Source organism: Pholcus phalangioides, unplaced genomic scaffold (genome assembly GCF_987345545.1).
Source record: "Pholcus phalangioides strain wild (caught in Gottingen) unplaced genomic scaffold, Ppha-v1.0 ptg000004l_1, whole genome shotgun sequence".
In the NCBI taxonomy this organism is placed as follows: Eukaryota; Metazoa; Arthropoda; class Arachnida; order Araneae; family Pholcidae; genus Pholcus; species Pholcus phalangioides.
The window spans coordinates 1,533,350-1,559,636 of NW_028301597.1; the positions used below are offsets into that span (position 1 = coordinate 1,533,350).

Consider the following 26,287-nt stretch of genomic DNA (forward strand, 5'->3'; position numbering starts at 1 on the left):
GCTGTGCTGGTGTATAGTTTCAATTAAAAACATTCTAATAGCACCCATATTTTCCGGAAAAAAAATTTCAATACGTTTTTGTGGGGGTGAACCATAGAGGGTTAATATCCTACTGTGCCTTATATGTCAATACTTGACCATGCCTTGATTTTTGTCGCATATTTTCTTCCCAGCGAAGTATAAAAATTAAGATGATACCGAATACTGTACACGATACGAAAAAAAAACTTGAGAAATTATATTCACTGGTACGCTCCTAGGAGCCGCGATGAGAACCACTGCTTTAGAACGAGGAATTTTATTCTCGTCAATTTTCTTGTTCTACGAGTTTAAGTCGTTTCAATTATCACGTACATCCTTTCAAATCATCTTTTTTAACCGTTAAATTATTGATAAAAAAGTTCATATTTGACTGCACTTCAAAAAAAAAAATCTATATTTACTGAACCTATACGTAGTAAAACTTATATTTGAGACAACAAAAATTTCATTCACATAAATTGTTAACTTCTTAATATTTATATTAATTTTCTTCAATTATCACACATATATAACTTATAAATGTTGGATTGAAACGTTTCGAAAAGAAAGAAAAAGTAATTAGAGGTAGAAAAATGTATAGGCATCTTGTATATCTCACAAATAGACAGTTTCAAAGTGTAGTAAAAGATCGAACACCTGCAATTGACCGATCATTCACAGAATCTGTTAATATTTTTCAAAGCACAAATGCTTTGAGAGAAAAAATTCTCGCCAGGAAGATGGTGAAATATGTACCATGTCTATCTGTCTTTCTTCCATTTTCGAAACCTACCATCATATTGTACATTACCATTCCCTTCTCTCTTTCCTTGGAAAGGGGAAGGGAAAAAAGAGTTCACACACACACACACATAGAAAACTTTGCTCAACAGTGTTAAGTACACGGAGGAGAAGGAGCAAAGCATCACGTGCTCCTTGCTCCAGAAATGGCGAAAAGCTTCATCCTGTACAAGACCAAGAGAGTCGTTCATTCTGTTATCGATTTTAGTTTCCCTGTCGCTAAACTAAAAGTTCTCTTTTCTCCAGCTAAAGTGGCTGAAAACGGATGGCAGTAGGAGGCCAATTGCTGATACATTTGATATCTGTGCGTAGGTGCATAAGATGTTTCTCTTTCACAGCCACACACACATTCCATAGAAATCCCACAATAACTCACATTCAAAAACAGGCTAGAATTCTTATAAATACTCCGAAAAAATAGAATAAATAACACGCTCGGATTTATGTCGAGCTATTTGTAAACTACAAAAAACAAGTTGCGATTCTACGGTAGAGAGAGACAGAGAGAGAGGTATAATTGAGGCGTTCTGGTATTCATCGAAGAAGAAATTCATGGAAGAAGAAATAACGATTGCAAATAAGAGTCGGACGGAAACAACAAAAATCACTGCAAGGATATGAGGGGAAAAACAAGTGAACTGTGATGCAAAAGGGGTTCCATAAATATTCAACAGATTTCAATATTTACACAAAATCGCGATTGTACGTACAGCATTTCTTAAAACACGCATGACTATGGTTCTAAGAGGAAAAAAAAAAAAGCAGTATTTTTTGATTTTAATTTGACAATACAGCAATGGGATTTAACTTAAAATGTTTTTCGGCCAGTTTGAAAATACATACTGATGATAAAATAAGTGTAACAATGTTGAAATTACATATCAGTGTGCATGGTGCAAAATTTTTACAATAAATCAGCTGAGATTTTTTCTCACTATAAGGCTAAAGTTTTAGCCTTTCATATGAGAGTTAGTTCATATGAGAGAGAGAGAGAAACCCAAAGAAAAATAGACATTTCTGCAACAGAAATATTTTTATTGCACCACTAATGAAATTTTTACAGCTTTTGATACTGCAGAGCCCCAATAGAAAAACTATCAGATAATATAACTATGTAAGTATATTGTTAGTAAATAAGATATATTATTATTTTTAATGAATTTTCAGAAAACACTTTTAAAATGCTTTATGCATTTCCTTCCTTTAAAACAAAAGTTTTTTGGGACAGTTTCGCTTAATTTATAATTTTTGTAATCACAAGCATAAATGATTTTCATTTTCAAGAAAACGAAAAACTAGCATAGCGACCATATATAGACCATAACATATCCCCCAATATTTTCGATGAACGACATTAATTAAATAGCTCATTGTATTATGTATGATATACAAGGTGATCACTTAATTCACCTTACCGCATTTTACTGGCGAACCATTGATCCTAGAGGCATACTTCCAATTAGAAAAACTATCTAAATAACGTGTAAAACTCAGATACGTCACTCATGTTGCAAGGGGTTGTATAAAAGAAAAAAAAAATAACTTTTTAAACGGACACCTTGTTCTCAAAAACTCAATACTATTTATACTGTTCTTTCCCAACTTTCTTCAGATTTTTGAATTCTAATATCTCTGCAAACATTGCACTTAGAAACATTGCATTTTCTTTGTTAGCCCCAGGAGGGACAGGGTGTCCGAATAAAAAGTTAATTTTTTTATTCTAATAACTATACAACCCCTTGAAATATGAATGACATATCTGAATACTACACTTTATTAGGCAACTTGCCCAACGAGGTGGCGGAAAGAAATGGGATAAAAATGTCTATAAGAAACTTTAACAGCAACACGTGCTACGAAAAGGCAGTGTGATACGCACATAGCTAATCACTATCGTTACTAGAAATAATGAATGCAAATAGTCTGTTAATCAGGTCTGCTGTGGAAAATGATGGCTTAAATAATAAGAAAATCAATTTAATGCACAGTAATTTTGCATAGTCACGGGCCAGCTGTTAACCACCCCTGATATATAGCGAAGACTTTGGCAAAACTCGGGTTGAATTTTTTTCCCTCAGAAACTGACCTGTATATAAGTTGATCCTTCCCCCACTTAAACGTAGGAAGTAAGACGTAGAAACTTTTTCAAAAACTTTGTTCACATGTAGAACAAAGTTTTTCAAAAAAAAAAAAAATTATACGAGTGCATACGAAAATTCATTTTGGGTTCGAATTTCAGTTTTATACGGCCGCCAAATACAGACCACAAAGAACCTGCCCACATCCATCAACTGACAACTCCGTAAAAAATTTTTCCTATGCTTAATGCCTGCTTTACGAAAATATGGCTTGCTCGTGTTTCGGCCCACAATGTGTATAGATGAAATTTTCTTTGGCTAAAATCGTAGTTTTTTCCTTAGAATTACCCAAAAGATTAAATTGAACAAAAAATAAATAAAAAATTGGTCGTTTGTCTGAAAAAAAAAATGTTCTTGGCTCCTACGAAATTTCACTAGCTCATTATATATTCTTTCCCCTGATTTTTTAAGCCCTGGTTATAATGACCTTTGAAAAATTTATGGTATTATAAACTTATCTGAAGTGGTGTCAGTACAATAGGATACACAATTTCGAAACACACGGAATGATGGTACTACTCGAGATTTGGTGAAAATTTGAGACAATGTTCCTAAAATTCAATAGACTATAAACTGCAGCGTAAATAAAAGTCAATTTTTAACCTCCCCCCCCCCCCCATGAGGGAGGTTGCTAGGAGGGGACTTTATCCCTGGGAATTGACCTTTTTTTACACTATAAATTTGATTTAAAAAATTGTATATAAGTGGCCGAATAGGATTAAATGAATTAACAATAAAACAAGATACTCTATTTTCCCACTATAAAACAATCCATAATTTTTTTTTAATTTAACTTATTTGCTCATATGCAAATAGTATTTTTGTAATGTAATATGCTTCAATGAAATATCAGCGATTCCATACATAGTAAAATTAGTGGGGGCCCCCCCAGCGCGGCCCGGGTCTTCTTAAGTCAGAAAAAGGGCAACCTCTCTAAATCATTAGAGATTTTGATAAAAACACACAGCAAAAGTTCTAACACGTAACTCAGATTAATTAGGTCACTGAACTCATTAAGAATACCTTGTGAAGTGAGGACTACTGCTACTTAACCGTACATACACCTCGTACGCATTTCTCTACGGAATTTTTAACGAACTGGCACATGCCGGAATGTGTATTCTGAGTGCATGTGTGGCTCTAACGTATTTACGTTGTCGATTTGCGCTTGTTTCGTGTTCAAATGCCTTTTCTGAAATAAAGATGGAAATGCTTGAATTTCCATGTTATGTCAGTATCATGTTGTAGGTCTGCCTGCGCTCTGCGGAGAGACTTTTTCAAATGGAAGACCGGCTCGCATTCGAGCCCGAAGCTGGAAAACCGTACAAAACCAACTTCAGCCGACCACCACTGTGCCGTCAACGGGATTCGAACCTGGATCCTCAGGATGAGAGTCCAGCATGATGCCCACACGACAGCACGGCGGTGGTGAAGTGAGCACTGCACTGTCAAAGCAGTAATACCCAATCGGTGTGCTGCGGATGGAATATTGTTACATCGGTCAGCAAGTGCTATGCGACCACTGGTACAGTCAAAAAATCTCGGTTGAAAGACGATGGCAACGAGACAACTGGGCACCAAAATAAGATGATTAATAAAAATAACTACATCAGGGCTGAACAAATTAGGAAACCCCTAGATGCCAGCCAAATATTTCAGGACAAGAGCAAGAGCATATCTCTTTCCACCCCCCCCCCATTCCAGAAAAGTAGTCCAACATAATGTTAATAACGTTTCTCTCAACTTTTCCCATTACAGTATCACAAGCCCTGTTTGCATCTAAAAGAAACATCTATAAGCTAACAAAAATGTATTAACAAACTTACCATGCTACATTAAATCATAACAAATAATTTTTCTCCCAAATGCTGTAGTGTTTGAAAGAGAACCAGAGAATTACTTCACATTAACACAAGTCAAAATCTACGTTGTTTTTAAGAGAGAGAGAGAGAGAGAGAGAGAGAGAGAGAGAGAGAGAGAGAGAGAGAGAGAGAGATGTATATCTTTAAAAAACCACAAAACTGCGAATAGGAATGCGGCATCAAAAAGAAAACTGGAAGCCGCAAAATTTAAAGATTTTATTATTCATTATCCGAAATTCGTACCGTAACAGTCGCATCAGAGACGGGAATGCTGTGGCAGCGATTTAGTATTTTGTAGCATGAGGACGAGCAAACCCCCCCCCCCCCAAAATTAATTGAGATTGAAATGTTCCCCATAAAACTCAAGCCGAGCATCCACAGGTTTGAAAAATTTCCGACGTCACTGTGCTCTAAATCAACTATTTCCAACTAACAGCGAATAGTATGTTTCTGATACATTTTGTAGATGATTCATTCGAACTCTCTTTACATGTACTCGTCATTTTTTCATTATTGACGAAAGACATTACATAAAAAAAAATAAAAAAAAATCCAATTTTCTTGCATTTCTATTCAACCAGGTTTCGGAAACTTGGGTATATTAACAACTCTAGCACACATTTCATTGTACCGGGATGGAGGGGGGGGGGGTTAAGAAGTAAATAGGATATCGAGCGCTGAGAGGAGCTATGGCAATCAACTCACCTTGGCGAATATTTTGGCGACTTTCCTGAAGTCGGCCCACATAACAAGCTAGATCAGATCCGACTCCCGACCACGATTCATCCAGTACCACGAATTGTTCCACTCCAGAGCAGCAGTAGAAAAGACTTTTAATGCGCAAGCGCTGTGGATGTCTTTCTCTATGATCGTGTGTATGTATTTGCTGGCCCCTATGCAGAGAACGAGCAACTTGATAAATAATGCCTGAAGGGAAGACAAAACCGCCTTTTTATTGTTATTTATTAACTGCATTTGTGAAAGCGCAATGCCTGAGGGTTTTTTCTCTCCTTTCGGTAGACAGTGAAGAAGACCGTCACTTTTACCATTACAGCGCATACGAAATACCTACTTGACTCTCACACTTGTATACTGTCGGTTTTCTAAGATAGCCACTCGATTTTTAATGCCCAGTTTTTGATATACAATGAGGAAGGAAAGGGGAGGGGGAGAAAAGTTCATAAAAGTCACCATAACGACAAGAAGACAACTCCAACAATGTAAAAATGAGAGAAGTTGAAAAAGTTTGAGAGAGTAAAAAAAGCGCGGAAACAACTTCTTTAAATACAGTTAAAAATTTTATTTTATTTTTTAGTACGGAACAAAACAAATATCTAACATCGAATACGTATACATTCAGTAATGTATACAAATTTCACACAGTCATGAAACAAAGTGCTGCAAACAACAGTCGTTAACTTCACAAAGAATAATGACAAATACAGTGATGGAATTCATAGATTGCATATCTTTAAAAGACAGCTCTATTCGATGTATCAAAAAGATACTGATTTCAAATAAAACTGATTTCAAACTAATTAATTACGAAAATTTTTTCTCTCATTTGCGAAAAATATCACTTTCAAAAGGAGAGGTGGGGAGAGGCACAATAATTAAATGAAACCTAATCCATCCTCGCTCTTTATTAGCAAAAATTAGGTTAAATATGAGACAAGACATTAAGAGAAATACGGCAGTTAAAAGGAAAAAAAAAGTTGTATGAGTAGCTGTTTTGCTTAACTAAAACTTGATGCGCATAGTTCGAATTAACTCAAATTTTCCCTCATAGGTATGGTGGTACTCCGGCCAGCGCGTCAAGCCATTATGTAAGATAACCACTCGAATTTTAATGCTCAGTTTTTGATATACAATGAGAAAGTACATGGGCTTCATTGGTTAAATATTTATGTATCTAGTTATTACAATTCTGACAAAAATATTTTAGTTTCGTTCATAAAACATATTTTTCTTATTACTTAGATCTTTTATTTCTTGGAAATTCTATCGGAGCTAGAAGCGTCTGGTCTATTAAGCGATTAACTTGTCTCTTTTATTGCAACACAAGTGCTACATACATGAATGCCAATAATATTATGGATGTGCTAAATTTTACGATTCCTGCTAAGATTTACAATTTAGTTAGTTAGTTGTTTTGATAGCTTTTGTAAAGTTAGAGCATAACTACACAACCTGTGGCAAACTGAGGGGTTCCATCTAGCCCGCGAAATGTGTTCGTTAAAGAAGGAATTAATATACACAGCACGATAGGTACACCAGTTTCAAAAAATTTAATTCAAATATCAAGTTATCAAAAACTGATGTTTTTTTGGTCAAAAGGTTCAAATCACTCATTAAGGAAAAATATATATATATATATGCATGCACACGTTACACGAGTATCAAAATAGCAAAAAAAAAGTAAAATATTGTAGTGGACCCCACTTATAACGTTTTTCAAAAACCGTCATGAAAAAACTTGTAAACGGGAAATCTCGATTAATATTAGTAAGAGTACGAAAACAAGTCGTACTAAGAGGGAAAACGATCTAAGTGGATCAACTATATGTACAGAAAAAATCACAAGTCTCGATCAAAACAAATTTTCTACAAAAACTGGTTTCTGGTTCCCTCGCGAGAAATATTCTCTCTATTTTACTGAAAGTTATCAATACGTTACAATATATCGTATGCAAAGAATTTAATCAGAACTGCGCTTTTATTCCAATAAAAAATATATCAAGCATAGGCTGTAGTAATATGGATATATAATATCGACATTTCGGAATCTTTTAAGATACGAGATCCGTTGTAACGGAATATGACGAATGCAGTCGAATCAATTCCTCGCGTCCCATTTCAAAGTACAACATAGCAATAGACGATTGAAGAGGGAAAAGGACACGGAGAGTGCGGTCGAAAATGATGCCGAGCAAAACGAAAGATATTCAGAAATTCATTTAAAAAGTTATTTATTCAGAGAAGGAAGGGATTGCTTCACATCCCGTCGAATATACTCGTATATCCTCTGGCCTTTCCTCTGTTTCGCTCTTTTTCTCTCTCTCTGGAACATATGCAGCCTGTTGCTCCTTCTTAGCGAACAAGAGAGAAGGTAGAAGGCTCTTCTCTCTGGGATGTTTCTTCCCATTACCATGGAAACGAGCAACCTCACTCACTCCCGTCTCATATGCCCTCTTTCTCTCACTCTTCCTCTAGTCCAAGGAGGAGGAGCGGGAAGAAGAATTCTTGCTATGGACTGTAGAGGCGCGGGAGCAAAATACTCTCCCTCTCTCTATCTGACGCGCGTTCTCTTTTGCTCAAAATCATCACCACCTCAAACTCCATCCAACACTTTACACCTCTTAACCTCTCCCTTCCTCTTTCAGAATGCAAGAAGCATTCCGGGCACACATAAAGGTGTTTATTAATGCTCAGGTTGAAAAGTAAGAAAGAGGATGAGACACTGCAAGAAACAGACGGATCTACAAAAAGAGACCGAGGGAGGGTAGGACTCGGTAATACGCTCGCAGATAATGAGACACGGAATATAAGAGAAATGAATAGAAAGGGAGGTACAAAATAAGCTATATCACTGGTATTAAGACGAGAGCTACATTTTTTTGTTTGAAAGGATATTATTTAATAAAAGTCTTGAAACACACGCTACTCGAAAACTAAGATTAACTGAAGATCTTTGCGGTGGAAGTTGAATTCTAATCGAATATATGTGTAAAAGATTAAAAATGAAGGCATCGAGAGAATAAAAAATTCTAGTCAACATCGATTATGGTTAAAGACGTATATGCATAATATATATATATATATATATATATATGATGTTGTTCCAATAGTATTTGAGTCAGCTACGATGGCGGTGAAAGATTAAAATTTTGAATCATGTGTGTTCGATAATTCAACACACAGAGGACTTCTACAGTTTCGAAAAATGGGATAGTGAACTAAGTGAATAATTTTTCTCCCCCCCCCTCCACTTTTCATACACTTCCTATTCCTATTCGCTCGAGAACAAAATGAAAATCTCAAATAGGAGTGAGTCACCGATGTAAATATAAACCGATTTCTTCCTGCAATTGTTTGATATTACAGTATTCTCATTCTTGATGGCGAGAAAACCGAGAAACTGTGAGTGGGGGGAAGGAAAAAAAACGAATGGAATTTCATTTTAAGCAACCATTCAAGATTGAATGATATTAGGAGAAGCATGAGTTCAGCAGGAAAAGGAATTAAATCTATTTACCAAAAGAAGAACGCATTTCCATGACATAAATCCCATTCCGAATCTTTCGTGAACATAATTTACACAATTGATAATAAATCAGCAGGTTTCACGCAAAATAAACAGGAATAATCGTATTTCATATGACCATTTTTCACACTATCTCACCTTTTCTTTTTTCTTCACTTCGGGTTAACGCAAATCTCGAATTCACACAAGAAAATATACAGTAATTTGAAAAATAAATAGTTTTCATAAGAAAAAGAAAAGTTGTACAAGAGAGAGGAAAAAAAGAAAATATGATAAAAAAGGAAAATAATAATAATAAATTGTATGTTTTTAAGCTATAAGTTTTATGTTTTTTATAACATCTACTGCACTAAACAAGTTTCGATCTTCGAGATAAATTTTTAATGAACAAATAATAATTATTTTTTCATCAGAGTTCAGAACTTTAAAAAAGAATAAAATACAAATTAAATTTCATTAACTAAAATTCTACATAAATGAACAAAACATTTGCAGTAAATAGCTTCAAATAAATAAATTAAAAATTTAATCATTTTGATGATTTTTGTCTCCCACGGTCATTTTCCGCACACGAGGGCTTATTAGACCGGGACCAACAATTTATTGCCGATTCCGAATGGCAGTCTTTGTTATGCTTACCGAGAGGTTGGTGCCCTAACCTTTCGGTGTGGGACTCCCTGCGATAGCAATTTTTTTTTGGTCATGTCGCCGCTTTTGTTGGTCAAGCTGGGGGGGGGGGGTGTTCGAGCACCGTTTATTTGAAAATTTAAATACACAAAGAGAAAATTTTCACTTTTTTTTTCAATAGAATTATTTCTATTGGAATTCAAAATAATAATGAGGTATAATTGAGAGTATTAAAAGTTTTATATTTTTCAATATCTACTTAACTTCAAGGAGAATTTTTTTCACTGTACTTCAGGCTTTCTTACATTTACAATTCACGACCGCCCCTCTCCCCACACTGAAGTTTTTCTTATGAAAAAACCATATTATTCATTAGTATTTTTTTTAATTCGGGTTCTACAGGAACAACTCGTGTTCCATAAACTATGCCATGAGGCTTACAAACGTAACGTAAGTACCAACTAACAAACATATACAATTCATACAAACACATAACATATTCCAATTCATTACTATTAAAATATATTTTCAGGTCATGACAAACGGAGCAAAAATCTAGGCGCCAACCGGATACTTTAGGAGCCAGGTCTATTTCTCTCTATCCAAGCTAGTAATCACAGAAAATATTAGGCACCAATATAAATTTTTTTAGTTGCTATGGTGACCTAGCACCTGGGATTTGTCAAGCCCTGATATTTTACATGAATAATAATCACAATAATAGCAAACATACAGTTAGCTAAATTTTCTATTTCTCAACTTTGTTTTTGTCAATCAACATTGTATTTTCATTTATCTTTCTTAACAAAGAATACTGAATTTATTAGTCAAGTTCATCGATTTTTTCCCCCCTCTCAAATAGTGGTTGGTAGGCTTGACAAAACTTTAAGGAAAATAAGAAACACTTTATCATTCAATCAAGAAAATTATCCTCAAACTGAATAAAAATATTATTGGGGGGGGGGGAGGGAAATTCAGAGTGAATATAAAACCAAACTAATCTCCCAATTACTGAGACAAAAATGTTTTTAATAATGCTACAGAAATATCAATCAACTTGAACATAACTTGGCTGCAGCTCCCTTATTTATATTTTGCAATCCTGGGGGATTGCAAAATATAAATAAGAGCAGATCCGTTTTTTTTGATGGTTCTAATAATTTTAAAAACTTATTCCCCAAAAAATAAAACAAAAAAAACATGCTACTGGAAAATATGTGAAGCCATGTTTAATATATTCATTCTATAATAACATGCTTACATTAATGATGTTTTGATATAAAAATAAAGCCCAGCTGATTCAGAATAATCAACTATTAATCAATCAATAATCAACTGATTATTATTGAGATCAGATGCATTGTGATTTTGAAAACAGCCTAGAAAAATTCCCAAAACATCTCTTTTTTTTGTCTGGAAATAACATGAACATGTATAATAATTCAAGGTAAAAACATTATACAGATTTTATTTTACAAAGCTAATGTGTGGAAAATATATCCAAGTGATAGAATCTCTATTGGAATTTGAAAAAATATTCACAAAAGCTATTTACCCACTCCCCTAATCGTGCAAAATACCGTGAAATTACTTCATTAAACTTCTTCACTTTATAATAAAATTAGAAGCAGAAAATTCAGTATACACTTAGTGTTATTACATTGTGCTTGAAGATTTTGAACTGAAAATGAGCATTTAGTTTAGTGGTTCTATCCACCAAAATGGTATTCCTTCATTTGATTTTTCCCATATTAACATATGAGAATGGGATGGGACTGAAAACACATTTTATGAACCTAAAAGGTTTGTTTTTTTTATCCGTTAAGCTCAGATTGTGCTGTTATTGATACAGATGAAGTTTTGCAAAAAATATAATTCAGTGTCTCCAAATACTGGTATTTTTATTGGCCTCCACAAAAACGCAAAGCTCAAACTCAGAAAGCAGCAGGCAAAAGTAAAATGCTATCAGTCAATTATCTTATACAATAGTAGTTTTGTTGATGCTAAGACGAAGCATTGGCACAGCATGGACTTTCAGATTTTTGGGTCATAAAGCATTATATATATCAAATTTGATTCACAACATAATTCAGGGGTGTTCAATGCATGGCCTGCTGAGCTCTTGGTAGAAGCATGGCAGCCTTTTTGAAAATCAACTGATCATTATAGCATAATGTGGTAATATTAATACTATATATCATATCATTATACCTGTAGCTTAGTGGTCACAGGCTTCAATGAAATTTTCAATATGGTTTCACACTAATGTGAAAGGTTATGTGAAACACATAACAATAAAAGACCCAAACAATTCACCATGGCATTGGAGCTTGGAGTGCTCATATTATTTTATAGTCTCGAGCCGAGCACGCTTCAGAAATAAAAATCTTGTACATACAGCTCAAGCCGAGTACCTGTAAATCACTTCTGACACAGTTGCCAATTTATTAAATAACAATTCTAAGTGTAAAGTTTGGTAGAGCATAAAATCAAGCAAACAATAGTTGAAATATATTTTTGCTCAAAAAAAATTCCCTCATTGGATAAAAATTGCAAAAACCTGATTAGCTGCAAATCTAAATAAAAAATATAATTTCAAGCATGCCTGGACATTGCAAAAAAATAAAATTATAAAACGAGAAAGCACTAATTATACAAGCAAGTTAGCAGTATTCATGATCACAAGCACTATAGGTTAGACCAAGTGCTTCTGAAAAGATGTTCAATCAAATTAATGAGATTTTTTGAAATTTCTCATGAAGCAACATTCAACAGTTTATGAAATAATAAAAAAATGTTTCATTGCATTTTTTTTTGTCAGATTTTAAATTTTTTGCTTTAGGGATATTTTATATTATCTATGCTTATTGATCCAATCATTTGGGTTATTTATAGCATATTTTATTGGACATTAATATTACTCAGCATAATATATTTTATCAAGTAACTGCATGCAATTTCTTTTTTCTTTTAATAATAAATTTAAGAAACTCTGTAATCAAAATTTCAGAAAAAAATTTTCAGACAGTTCAATACATGTTTAAAAACTTGTGAGATCATGTTAAGACATGATCTCACTCATTAAAACTTTATGGTTAAGAGTGATCAATAAAAGTTATACATAATATAGCCTCTTATTTCGTTTTTTTGCAGAACCACTTGTAAAATATTTAACTAAGATTAGAATGAATTGAAGTGATAAAAATTGAACTCTACGTAAAGTTGTCGATTACAGCATCCTTTTTCTTTGTGTCCCGTCATGCACAATATAATAAATATGCTATTGATATTGCATATAAAAACAGAATTAAAAAAAGGATGTAAATTAAATGAATTGATTCTATCATACTGGATCATCTTGCCAAACATCACCCTACATAAAGCCTTTATTTATCTCTCAGCTAATGGCTGCTGCTTAGCTTAGACAGGTTATAATCATAATCAGAATGTCTCATACTATGCATGCACTTAAAAAGTGTACCTGGAAAGTTCTGATGTTGGCGTTGAGAATGAATTTTTTGTTGCCAAGCGTATATCTTTTTTTTCCTTGAGTAAATAGTAAAATTTAGCTAGAGGTAATAATTGCAATATTTCATGCTTATTCTGAGTTATTATGAGGTGTCAAGAAATTAAAATCCAAAAATATATTTCATCTGTTATTGAAGCAGACATCATCTAATTCAAAATATTTGAAGCCAATCTTCCCCCTTCCTGAAATGTCAGAAACTTTTAGAATGAAGTAATTGCTATTAGAAGAGTTACATGATTAAACTTGCATCCCAACCAAGAGGGAAAAAAAAGAGTACATAAGTGATTTCGATAGATGTTTTATTGATCTGTGCTATACCACACTTCTATGTTGCAATTAGGTGGATATCAACTCATGGCAGGTGAATATCTTATGTCTGTATTGAAAAAATAGACAAAAAGATGAAAATATGAAAAACTGCATTCTGAATCAAGTTAATTCATACAGATTAGGAGAGTTACTCCCTACAGATTTCTTTTTTTCTCTCTTTGCATTATATAATCATTTAATTTTGTTATAACTATTGTAGGCCTATTTGATTTCATATAGGAAGACTGAATACATCCTAAGACTATGACAATTCTAGTCTGTGACCTAATTATTTCCACAGGTGATAAAATATGTCACAAAACTTATAGAGCTGCACCTCATCAATGCATACATAAGCACTATCCCACGCAAAACTGATGGGACCAAGAAGATAATTTCACAGCAACCAAAAATTTTCTGATATACAATTTAGATTTGAAAACCAATTTACTTCAGCCAGACTAACCACATGTTAACATAAAGTCGTATTTCGCATAATGATGTTTTGTATTAACAAGGTCTGACAGCAGGTCTAAACTAGGAGGGAATAGATAGGTCTGGGCGCCAAACCAAAGGGGTACAGAATTACCAATTTAACGCTCCCTGCAACTTAACACTAGGGTACCTAAATAGCTTGCAGCCCCCTTTACTATAAGAATGTTACCTTATTATTAAGCTATACAACAGTTAATTTTCAAAATGGTTGATGAGCCACAACAAAGGACTTGGCAGGTTTAGGGTGGGTGCAAAGACTCCTGGTATAGGCCATACCAAACAGGAAAAACAGAATAAAGAAACACATCTAAATACATGGTTTTATGTTTGTAAAAAATTCTATACACCATACCCAAGTCATTCTAAACATACTAGAACAACAATTGACAACAGCTTTCTAAGGGCAACTGGAGTTGGGTAGGATCTGTGAGGATCCTGCATTCAATGTTCTGAAGAAAGTCAACGGTTTCAATCTTGAATTCTGGAATTGGGGAGGCGGGCAATTGTCAATGAAACTAGAGATTGGTTCCTGCATTAGAAGAATATTTTCATAACATGATTACCATACAAGGGAGAAGTAATATGGGACTAAGAGCTGCCCTTACTAGATAGGAACTTGGTGCACAAGTGGGGGTGGAAGGGGCTCCTTTTATAGGGGAAACAATATTTTTAATTTTTTTTTAATTACAGTGAAAGCAAGATCGTTCCCCATCCCCAAAGCGTGGAGCCTGATGCAGCTGTACCTGTCGTATATGATTAACCTTTTAATGGCCAATGTTCTCGATCTGAAACATAGATTTTATTAATTAGAAAAAATATTTTTCTTACATCAAAGTATTTTATTTTTCTTGTCCTGAATGCATGAAATTCCAAACTCAACTTACAAAACAAAGATTTTATTCATTTCAGCACTTGCACCATAAATTTAATTTTTTAAAATCACCTATTTTTAACCAAGAATAAAATTAATTTTTTTGTTTTGATTTTATTGTTGTTTCTATGGACATGAGTAAATCCAGAAAACATACAAGAAAATTTTTTTCTGTGAATTTTATGGTTGATATCTCTAAACTAAAGGATCAGGAGAAAATAACCAAAAAAAATTTAAAAATCAATTCAAATCTTAATTTGGGCAGTAAAAGGTTCAGAGCGGTTTTAATGGGACTACATAAATAATTTTTTGTTTCATTGATTTTCAATGAACGATGAATAAATCTTTTAATTTTTCACTTGTGATAATGACGAACACACATCAGCAAAATGAATGAGTGACTAATTACAAGCACCTATTTTGGCAAGTTTTTAAGCAATCAAAAAAAATACAAATAGCAGCACTCCCATTTTATAACATCAGGTAAAATTAAAAAGTTGATGATCCTGAGCTGTAGTTTTGACTGAAAACAGTTCAGTAGCAAAATACCTTCCCTTTGCACATCACATAATGAACAAAATTCATAATCATCTAAAGTAATATTCTGATATCTGCTTTACAACTATTTCCATCTTTTAAATTACAGAGATAATGAGTAGTAAGTATGCAATTTCAATTATGTTGCATGTATCTATCTTTAGATATTTGTTTTGAGGAGTGTGGTAGGTCAGGCCAATAAGACTCTTGCCTATGGTACCAAAGGATGTTCAGGTGTCACCAGTTAGATACGAGCTTAGCTCCCTTGCATATAGCATTTTCTGGTATGCATAGATTTATTAGGATTTCCCCAGAGGAATGTTTACGAGGTGCATGTTTGATTTAGAATGAGAGTAATAATAGGTATTTCCACCCTAGTAGGTGGGCCCAAAACATCACTTTGCTGGGGGGGGGGGGGGGTATTTGGTGCTGTTAAGATGACCTTTGTTAGAATCGTTAAAAAAAACCCATTATTTTTGGACCTTTTCCTTCAGGTAAAAAAGTTTTTGCTTCTCTAAAAAATTTTTCTGGAGCCTAGATTTTTTGGGATTTGTCCAGCCCTGATGTAAACACTGCACTTAGATTTTACCCAATCAACTAGTATGATGCAATGTTCACATACCTTTTCCATTACTGGGCCTTTAATTCTGTTGACGTGAATGTCATGCACCATGTATAAAGCACCTAACTTCCAAGATGGTTAATAGAGGGCATGTGAACAACACATCATACGAGTTGATTGAGTTAATTTTGAAAATTCTACATTTCGTAGACTTGCTGAAGAGATTGATTTCTATCCTATGGGATGGGCGAAAAATTTTGTTTGTTATATTTAAAGGTTCATTTTAACCAAGGTTTGCTATAGCTGGGTTCAGCTGTGCATAGGAAGACAAGATAGCAGGGACTTGCACAACACATCAGGATTGATATTTTTAGTAATTCAAAATGTCATAGAGTAATTTTATTAAGTTAAATCCCCAGTTAAATTTTTTTGCTGATCCCCAAGTTAGAACATACATACAGGTACAACACATTCTGATATGCATAGTTTAGTGGTAATACCCCCATATTATGAATTTTTCAGGGAAGGGAGAATGCCCCCCAAGTCAATTAAAAAAACTTCAATTTTTTTAAACATTTTTGTAAAAAAAAGTGAAACAAAATACCTTTATATACTATTTTAATAAATTTCTGTTCATTTTTAAAATGCTTTTTTGTAGGATGGTAAATTTCTCTGAAAGAAATTCCTCATGACTTTTTCCCTAAAGGTAGATCCTGCATATGCTTCTGCCAAAAGTTACTCATATCATAAAAACGTAATGTCTCAAAAACAAACTTTTCCTTTTGAAATTATGGATATCCGATTAATTCCTCTCACATTTCCAGAATATTAACACTGATATGAAAAACAATTAATATGCTACAGCAAACATCCAGTATTGATCAGTTATCTGAACAATCGACAATAGAAAAACCAGCCAAGCAGCATGTGAGATTGCTTTTATATTTCAAAAAATGAGGAATTTTCCTACTGAAGAAGAACACAGAAGAGGGGAGTCTCTCAAGAAAGTGTGTTTTATACTTTTCCGGTCTATACTTTTCACTTTTTATCAATAAACTCAATCAAAGTATCGAAGGGATTGTTAGAAAATTTGTGGATGACGTAAAGCTAATGGGGAATAGAGGGGAATCTAAGCAACAGGGAGATGCTTCAGACAAATGTGAATATGATTGCAGCATGGGCATGACCTTTGGTGTTGATAAGTGCATGGCCGCTTATTTTGGTTTGAACAGGCCTTTTCACTAACCAGTTAAATGGTATTACTACCCAGATGCAACTAAGGTCATAGTTTGGTAATTCTCACTGACAAGCAGCTTAGGTTTTCTGAACAATGTTCAGCAGTGGTCAAAAAGCAAATAGAATGTTCTGTTTCATCCTCAAAAAGATGTCTTCATGTTCTCCTAAAGTGATCCACTTTTCCAGGGCTTAGTATGTCCTGGATGTCGTCAGGCTGTGGAGACCATAACCTACTTAAGCCCTGTTCACATGTGCAAATATGGAGGTAGCATTGGGAGTTCTAGCACCTGCTTGACTACTTTTTTCATTCGTAAGAAAAGAAATGGAAAGCAGTCATTAGTGAAAATTTTTGAAGCAGGTTTTAAACCCACTTTTTCCATTTCCCATGTGAATGGGGCTTTACAGACATTCACTTGGTCGAGGGGGTGCAGAAAAGAGCCAAGCATGCTCTTGATGGCACACAGGGCTTAAGCTATGAAGAGAGACTTGGTTTTTGGAAAATGTTTACATTGGAAGAGCACAGATGTTGGGAGGATATGATTGAATTGCTTAAAATTTTCAATGAGATGGATAAAATGGACTACGAGACCATTGACCACCATATGACCATTAATATATAGTCAATCAACTGCTTCTACAAGGGGACACCAGTACCGTTTAGTAGGGGACAATTCCAGGTTGTGATGTAGCAGAAATGTTTTTCTCTAATTGGGCTGTTAATAAATGGAATAGCTTACTTCCACCACCAGACCAACCGTGACCCCCGCTCTGTCCCACTAGGATACCAGCAGCAGAACCCCTTACCTCCAGGGGTCATGAATTCTAACACAATTGTGTGTGACACGTCTAAAGAAAGAAGTATGATAACATACTGGGATAAATAGAGAAGATATCTATACTTAGAATAAGACAACCATATTCTTTTTATGGGCAGTGTATTATACAGCATTAATTATAAATTTTTCTTTTGTGACATGCTTTTATATTGGTTGCTGTATTGTGGTTATATTTCACATACATATTCTTTTGGGCATCTTTTTTTTCAACCATCTCGTTCGACATGTGCCTGTTATGGCCTTTGTAATTGTATACAGCACAATCAATAATTTTCCATTTAAACTTGTTCAAAGCACTTTTCTTTTACATGCAGTGGCATTGGAGCTGTGGGTGCTCCACAGAATTTTGTGGAACATATTGAACACTCCCAGAATTAAATGGCAAATGACAATTTCTTGCATAAAGCTCAATCTGAGCACTCACAGGTCTAAAACACTTCCAACAACTAGGCTTACACAATATTATAGTTCATAAGTAAAACTTGCAAGAAAAAAACATTTTTAATGAATATGTTTTGCTCATAGCCCAAAAGTCAAAACACATGCAACTTAGGTTCCTGTTACACTAAGAGATTAATGTGATAACCATTATAACGCTCCAAATCTTACAGTGGATCCTGCTTATTAATTCCCTCTTAGAACGTTTTCCTGCTTAGTATGACTAATTTTTTGCAGTCCCAACATTTACTAACACTCATCAAGATTTCCCCTTTAAAGCGCTCCATTTTTTCATGAATTTTTTTTTTAATAATGATAAAATTTTTTTATCTAAAATCATCTGTATCCTGTTGGAATATGTGTGAAAAACACTTCACCCAATAAACTGTAAACTATATATGTGCTAAAAATAGCGTTTCAACTTAATATTTTTTCACCAAAACATGATATTTATTGCAAAGAAATTAACTTGACTGACAATACAAATTGTACACATCTCACACTAACACATATATGATAAACGTTCAGAAAATGGAATGAGTGCGGACAAATCAAAGAAGGTAAACAAAAATTTCTTCCTTTTTATACTCTGTAGAGTTTTATTCTATAGAGTAAATGCTCAAAGATGAACATTTAAGCCCATGGACAACACACTAACCAATAAAAGATAAAATAGAGTTCACACAATTTTTTGGGCGAGCATGTAGGCAGATATCGGTTTTTGTTGCATATACACATGCAAAACTCAAATCACTGCAAAAACAAATTACACATGACTATTGGCATACATAGCTCCCCCTCCCCAAAGATAAGATTTTAGTGTTTTTTTTTGCAATAAAAAAAACTAACTCTTCCCCCCCCCCAGTCCGAAGACAAAAATTAGCATTTATCCCCCCCCCTTTCCACTGAGGAAATCCTGTCTATGCATATGCACATTACTGGTTATAGTTTGTTCTAATATTCAGATCGCCCTTGCCTCCACTAAACACTATGTCTAATTGCATTAAAAATTAATTCTATAAACACATCACTTCATAAATAAGTAATAAAAACCCTACTTTGTATATGCATACAACATGAAAAAATTGTCAATAGACTATACTATAATTCCTGTAAATACATTCCCAAAAATAAAAAGTTATTAAAACTGAAATATTAAATCTTATTTTTTATTGTAGCAAAGAAAACGCCACTATTTGAATCATCTCTGCCAAACTTTTTTCCCAATTGCCAACCATCCTGAAGATGCATTTATACGTGCAAATTCATTGGTTTTTTCATGGGGAAATAAATAAATATGCCCGACTGTTCTTTTTTCTTTTTTCCCTCCATCCATGCACAAACCTATTATGACTGCAGTGTCACAGTCTTCTGCAATACCAAATGCAAGAGGCTCAATACAAGTCTGCTTGGGGTATCTATCATCCACAGCTCCTTGCGAGTATAATTTTTACTGTTCGTCTCATAAAACATTGCAACCTGTCATCCCATTCACATTATAAGAGCACTCAGAAAACTGCTTATTATGATACACTCACATAACATGAATGTGTAGAAGTCTGTAGAAGTACTTTGAGTTAACCCATAGCATCATATATAGTATTCGTAATTCTAATCTTCCATGCTGATCTATTTCCTGGGAGAGATAGCAATATCACCCACTTTAGAAAACAGCTTTAAATCGTTCACACACATACATTGACAGAATCAGATATGACATACAGTGTGGAATCGACAATATTCCTTGATTTACAAAAACTGGAAAAAGTTGACATGTATTCTATCCCCCTCCCAAACCTATTTTACAACATGCAGCGGAATTCTCGACCTTTTATCACCAGCAGCTTTCTTACGTAACTCATTGTTTATCCATGGCTCCCAGAACTGTCTCAAAAAGAAGCACATCATAGAATTCAATAGGCACACATCAATACAGACAGGTCATAGCGATACCCTGACAAACGTTGGTGATGCACTTTGAGAAACACTGAGGTACAGTATTAGTATAGTATTTTTATTACAACACCTCAAAACAAACTTTAAACAACATGCAATCTTTATAAGAGCTGAAACTGATAAGTGTTATTCAGAAACCCCCTAAAAAATATAATGAAGTTTGAATTCTACATCGGGCACTTTCAACCACTGACACAGTGTGGATCATATTTGAAATTTTAATGAGGCACATAGGGCCACAACGCTATACTGTATCACACACGTTACCACAGAACTTTCAATGTGGCAAGCGGGTCATACAAATGCATTATTTTAAATTAGGGCTTTACAAATGGTAAAAAAACTTGATCAGTCAAATTTCTTGGAAAAGGCAAGCATATTTATTCCCAATAACCATGGTCCAATTTGTTTTTTGCAGGACTTGATCCCACTTATGCTGGTAGATATAGGCTAACATAAATTCCACACTTTCTGTGTTGTCCTGACTCCAACTTAGTAATGCCACATAGAAAATTTTGTGACAATATAAATTTTAGTTGCTGTGACAACCTGGGATTTGTCAAGCAGGCTTTATAAATCCAAGTGGAGAATCTCTACAGAACAATTTTCAAGGGACAGGAAAAAATTAGCATTATGAGGGACTAGCTATAATACCCGGTGCTGCCAAGGTTTGCTTCAATGAGGCCTTTTGGATCACATATTTCTTTCTTTGAGCAGCATAAAAACTGTCTAAGTTAACCAATATGGCAACCTTCTGCGTGACTCATACAAGAAAAAAAATCAAGGTTAAAGAAACGTAGAAATGAATAGTTTTTGTTTTGATGGGAGCTAGGTGTATTTCAATTTAATTTTAATTTTTTTTTCTTCTCTTGAATTTCAAGTCATCCATCTGACTGTTTCTGCTTCGAAAAATGCTTAATTAAAGCTGTGGAATTTCTTCAATGTACTTTACGAGCCTATAATTAATTTAAAAACATCCTACATTTTATGAATTTATGCAGTTTAATAAACAACAATATGGGGACACTAATTTTCAGAAGATACAAATAAACGCTTGAAATCGTGTTATTGCATGGATATCCAACTCAAAAGTAGGTCCGCTAATTACTATATATATTTAATTTTCTGGGTTTTGTACCTGTAAGCAAACTAAATATTTCAAAAATAAAGAATTCAATTCAAATTCAAATTTATAAAATTATTGATGTGGCGGAAAACCCCACTAATTGCCAACTTATAGTAACATTTTTTGCTGTATTCATACCACACATTTCTACAGTAAAATTGGCAATTTTAGCATTGACTTCTATGGGATCATCCTTTGCCTGACCCACAAAGTGATGCTGATGTGATGACATTTATTCAAAAAGTCTCATTACTGGGAGGATTGAGAAAAAATGAAAAACTTTCATAAAGGCATAAACTATTATACATATAATGGTGACATCAAAGAAGTGACAAATCATTGTAAAGGCATATACATGTCCAAAACGCATTGCTAGGGAAATTTGGTTACCACGGTAACCAAAGTAAATATTCCGAATGTGATTGTTGAGGCTCAGGAACCATTGTTGCCCACTTCTCACAAACTTTTAAAGTAGCCTATCATTCAAGTCGGGTCCCGTTTGGTATACATGCAAAATTTGGCGATGATCGATCGGAAATAGTAGATTTGTATAGAGAACACACACACACACACACAAAATCAATTTTATATATATAGATTTATCACTATACAGTAGAACCTCATTGTGATAGACATCACTCACAACAGACAGTTAATAAAATATTTTAATAATAAAAACTATTTTTATCTGAGGAGTTTTACATTTCCTAGCAAGTGATTAAACATTGATCGTTGTTGTTTTTGCTTTTTTTTTTACATACATATTGATGCACTGCATGATTCATACTCTCACCAGCCAGAAAAATTACATTAATACAGTGTATACATACACACTTCAATTCAACATTTTATTCAATGTTGGAGGCGCTATTTTTTATTTGATGTATGCCAGTGTTTCACAACCTATGGGTCATGGACCAGAGGTGGTCCGCAGGCAGGATTGACAATTTCATTCCAACTGAATGAAAGATTATCGATTGTGAAACTGATATTCTTGTGTTTAAATAAAAAAAATATTCCTCAATCTTTGGGGTGATGATAATTGTTGACAAAACATGCACTTCCTACAATAACGGGAAATTCTGATCGATAATTGCTGCCAAACATGCAATTCTTAATGAAATTGCCAATTACTGCTGAAGTTACAGAAATTAAGGGTCAATGGTGTTGCAAATCGCACTTTGGTGATTGCATATCATTAAGGAAAATTTGGATCTCGAATACAGCAAAATATGTTACTATAAGTTGGCAAAATCATCAGTTATTATGGAAAAATCACCAATGGTAGGTAACTGAAGAAGATACTGAAAACTGCAGTTGAAATGCAGTTCCTTGAAAAAAAATATGGCATATATTTGCGATATAAATATTCATATTTATAGTTATAATAATCACAATGTTAAAGTTATGAAAATAATCTGCATTCATTGTATTAGGAAAGATAACAGATTAAAATGAGCTTCGTTGAATGAATGAAGCAATTATATGAAAAATTCTCAGTCCAACCAGAAGCGCATGAATTTCCAGTAAAATATGATTGTGAAAACAAATAATAACTTAAACTCACACTATTCATAGTGGTCTGCAGAAATGTTTCAGACAGTTTACTGGTCCTTAGTTTAAAAAGATTGAGAAACGCTGATATAGAACTATCACTTTCTACAGCTAACTACTGCATTTTATATATAATTGTTGTACACCTTGTTGCATTACACACAGTCCTATGAGAATTATAGTTTTTATAACCAGACTTTCATTGAAATAAACAACTTTCATCCTGACTCTCTGAAGGGGGCTAAAGAGACTACCCAATTGGAATCTATAAATGGCACAAAATTGTTGGATTCTATGACACAATGTCTTTTAACATGGGGGAAAGTAAAAGTAAAAGGAAACATTATTTTAGCACAGTTTTTCCTGAGATTAAAATCATTCTTGGGGGGGGGGGGGTTCATAAAAATATTGCCTGGCGCCTAACATTCTTTCGATTTGTTAAGCCCTGTACTAAAGAGTAATATCATTATATTATACAGGCAATTATTGTTATGGAGGGCATTGTTACATATACCATAGCAAAGAGGCGGGATTCGCCTTTCCCCCGAAATGTTAGAAAATAACAGATATACATCGAATAACATGCATAAGCTTATTGTTTTATCACTTTGGTACTCCTCAAAAACAAATTTCTGTCTATTCCCATAGTTTTATTGGAAATTATTGTTATAAGGATATTGTTTTCTAGATTATTGTTATAGAGCTCAACATGTTGACAGTAAACCTAATTTTTACAGTGAACTAAACGACACATTTTGAGATCACTGTGACCTGATGTGCAGTTCCACATCACTTTAGTGGCTCATGACACATTTGAAGACCACTTAAGCGTCCTGCAACAAATTTCCAGATCACTTGAGTGACCTGCGACATATTTACATTTCATTTGTGACCTAAAACATATTTACAGATCACAGCATAATACAGATAAGTGACCTGCTGCACTGCATCCTACAGTAAATTTATAGATCACTTAAGCATCCTGCAGTACATTTCCAGCTCATTTAAGTGGCCCACATTTACAGATCACTTCTGCAATCATGAGATATCTCGTTAAACTTGATCTGCTTTATTTCGGTCACCCTGAAATATATAGGGTTCTTGACATGCTTTTACTTCTAATGTGACAGTTATAATGTGGATCAGGAAAATTTTAAAAACTGCCTAAAGGGTTAAGTGACTCATAGCTCAGTTCCAGAGCACTTAAGCAGCGTGAAGCACATTCACAGATCACTTAAGCAGCGTGAAGCACATTCGCAAATCACTTAAGCAGCGTGAAGCACATTCGCAAATCACTTAAGCAGCATGAAGCACATTCGCAGATCACTTAAGCTGCGGTACTGCTCCAGATCACTTATTTAAATGGACCACAACATGTTTCAAACCAATGAAGTGTGGCACGCACTCTCCTGAAGGTTGAGCACCTTGAGGGTATTGTTATAAAGGGAATTATTGTTATGGGGGGGTATTGATACATCGGAGATCATTGTTAGAAAGGCACTGTAAAATGGATTTTTACTATAGATGGAATATAATGGGTGTAAATTATCGATATAAGAAATTTTTCTGGACCCAAAGATCAACGCCAATATATATATATATATATATATATATATATAAGATTATTGTTATACAAAAGGGTTCATTGTATTTCATAAGTTTTCATTGTATATTAAGACAATCTTGTATTTAATAATATTATCATTATAAATACACATTGCATAGAACGGCCACAGTATGTCATAGTTAAAGCACTGACCTGTTTTTCGCTCAAGCTCATAATTTCTGAATTCAAATCGTGGAGCTGTCTTTGTAAAACTGGATTCTACAAAATAAAACGAAACAATAAATGCATACGACAGTCTGTGCAAAGATTTATTAAGCTCAAGTACAATTCGAGGTGAAAATAAAAACAAAAGCAGACGACAAAATATATTTCTGCTATTTGATAATAATTTTTCAAAAGCGTGTGTTTATTTAATAAAATAATAACAAATGAAGCCTACCTGAGGATCCTTCTTCATTTCTGTCACAACAATCTGAAAAAAGAAAAATATATATCAACAATTTGAATATTAAAAGTTTTCCACACAATCACTAAAAAGTTTACATCATTAGTTGGGGATAATGTTTAGGTTTGAAAATTCATAAAAGTTAGAAGATATAAAAACCCATATACCTCAATTATTCACCAAAACTAACGGGCTATTTTACTAACGGGACTGTACATAAAAATTAGGAGCGCTCACGAACGAGTGCATTAAAAGATCTAATGTCAGATTATAATATTCTTTAGACCCCCAGCTATAACAGAACTTAGCTCTACGCCCATAACCAAAATAATAATAAAAAAAATAAGACTATTACCTGATGTTTTTGTATGACCACTTTCATTTGAGACTGTAAAGTTTCTAAATCCATTTTAAATCTTCAAAAATAACATCTACTCGCGACACAGAGAGAGGAAGAAAAAAAAAAAAAGATAAATAATTACAAAATTTAATAAAAACAAACACAACACACACACTGCGCCGCCAACGACTCGCGCAGATACCGGAGTTTAGTGGTGCTACCCAGCCAAGAAAGTAAAAACACTCAACAGTCCGACTAGCAGCAGCAGCAACACCAATGGGGATAGGACCGGGGGGTAGGAGCGTGACGAGGTGTTCGCGAGTTCATTAGAACCCGGAGTTTTTGTGCCTCGAGGTAAAAATTATAGAAACTACAATCGACTTAACGGAATAAAACATGACGAAACTTTCAGCGATGGCCTGACGTTATTACGGGTTTCACCAAATCGAGCGAGATAGTCGAGATGTGATCCTAGAACTATATTCCGATAGCGGAGTGGTCTCTCTCTCTCTCTCTTCTTCCTTCCCAATCAACGCAACTTTCCCCTCATCCCGGATGAATAGGGCTACAACTACTACTGGCTGCTGTGCTGTGCTGGGCTCTAGATCTCCCTCTCTGTAGTTGCGTGTGTGGGGGTAAGGTCTGCTAGTTTTGGCGTCGAAGTGAAACTTGGTGATATTTCCCAAGTTTACGTTTTCGATTTATCGGTTTCAGGTTCTTTCTCCCTTTCAGGGGCGAAAAGAAGAGAAACGCGCACCCACCGAACGCACACG

The 26,287-nt window shown here is 34.3% G+C and overlaps 1 protein-coding gene across 2 annotated transcripts in view; it reads right to left on the reverse strand.

Moving 5' to 3' along the window:
• LOC149086405 (PHD finger protein 21A-like) overlaps positions 1–26,054 on the reverse strand; it is a 61,275-nt gene extending 35,221 nt beyond the window's left edge. For both annotated transcript variants that reach the window (XM_089255354.1, XM_089255349.1), the window contains exons 1-3: positions 25,530–26,054; positions 25,169–25,201; positions 24,922–24,987 (exon numbers count right to left, since the gene is read on the reverse strand). In XM_089255354.1, the coding sequence (XP_089111480.1) occupies positions 24,922–24,987; positions 25,169–25,201; positions 25,530–25,583 (153 nt within the window). In that variant the 5' untranslated portion in view covers positions 25,584–26,054. The remainder of the gene's footprint in view (positions 1–24,921; positions 24,988–25,168; positions 25,202–25,529) is intronic.
• Between the last annotated feature and the right edge of the window lie 233 nt (positions 26,055–26,287).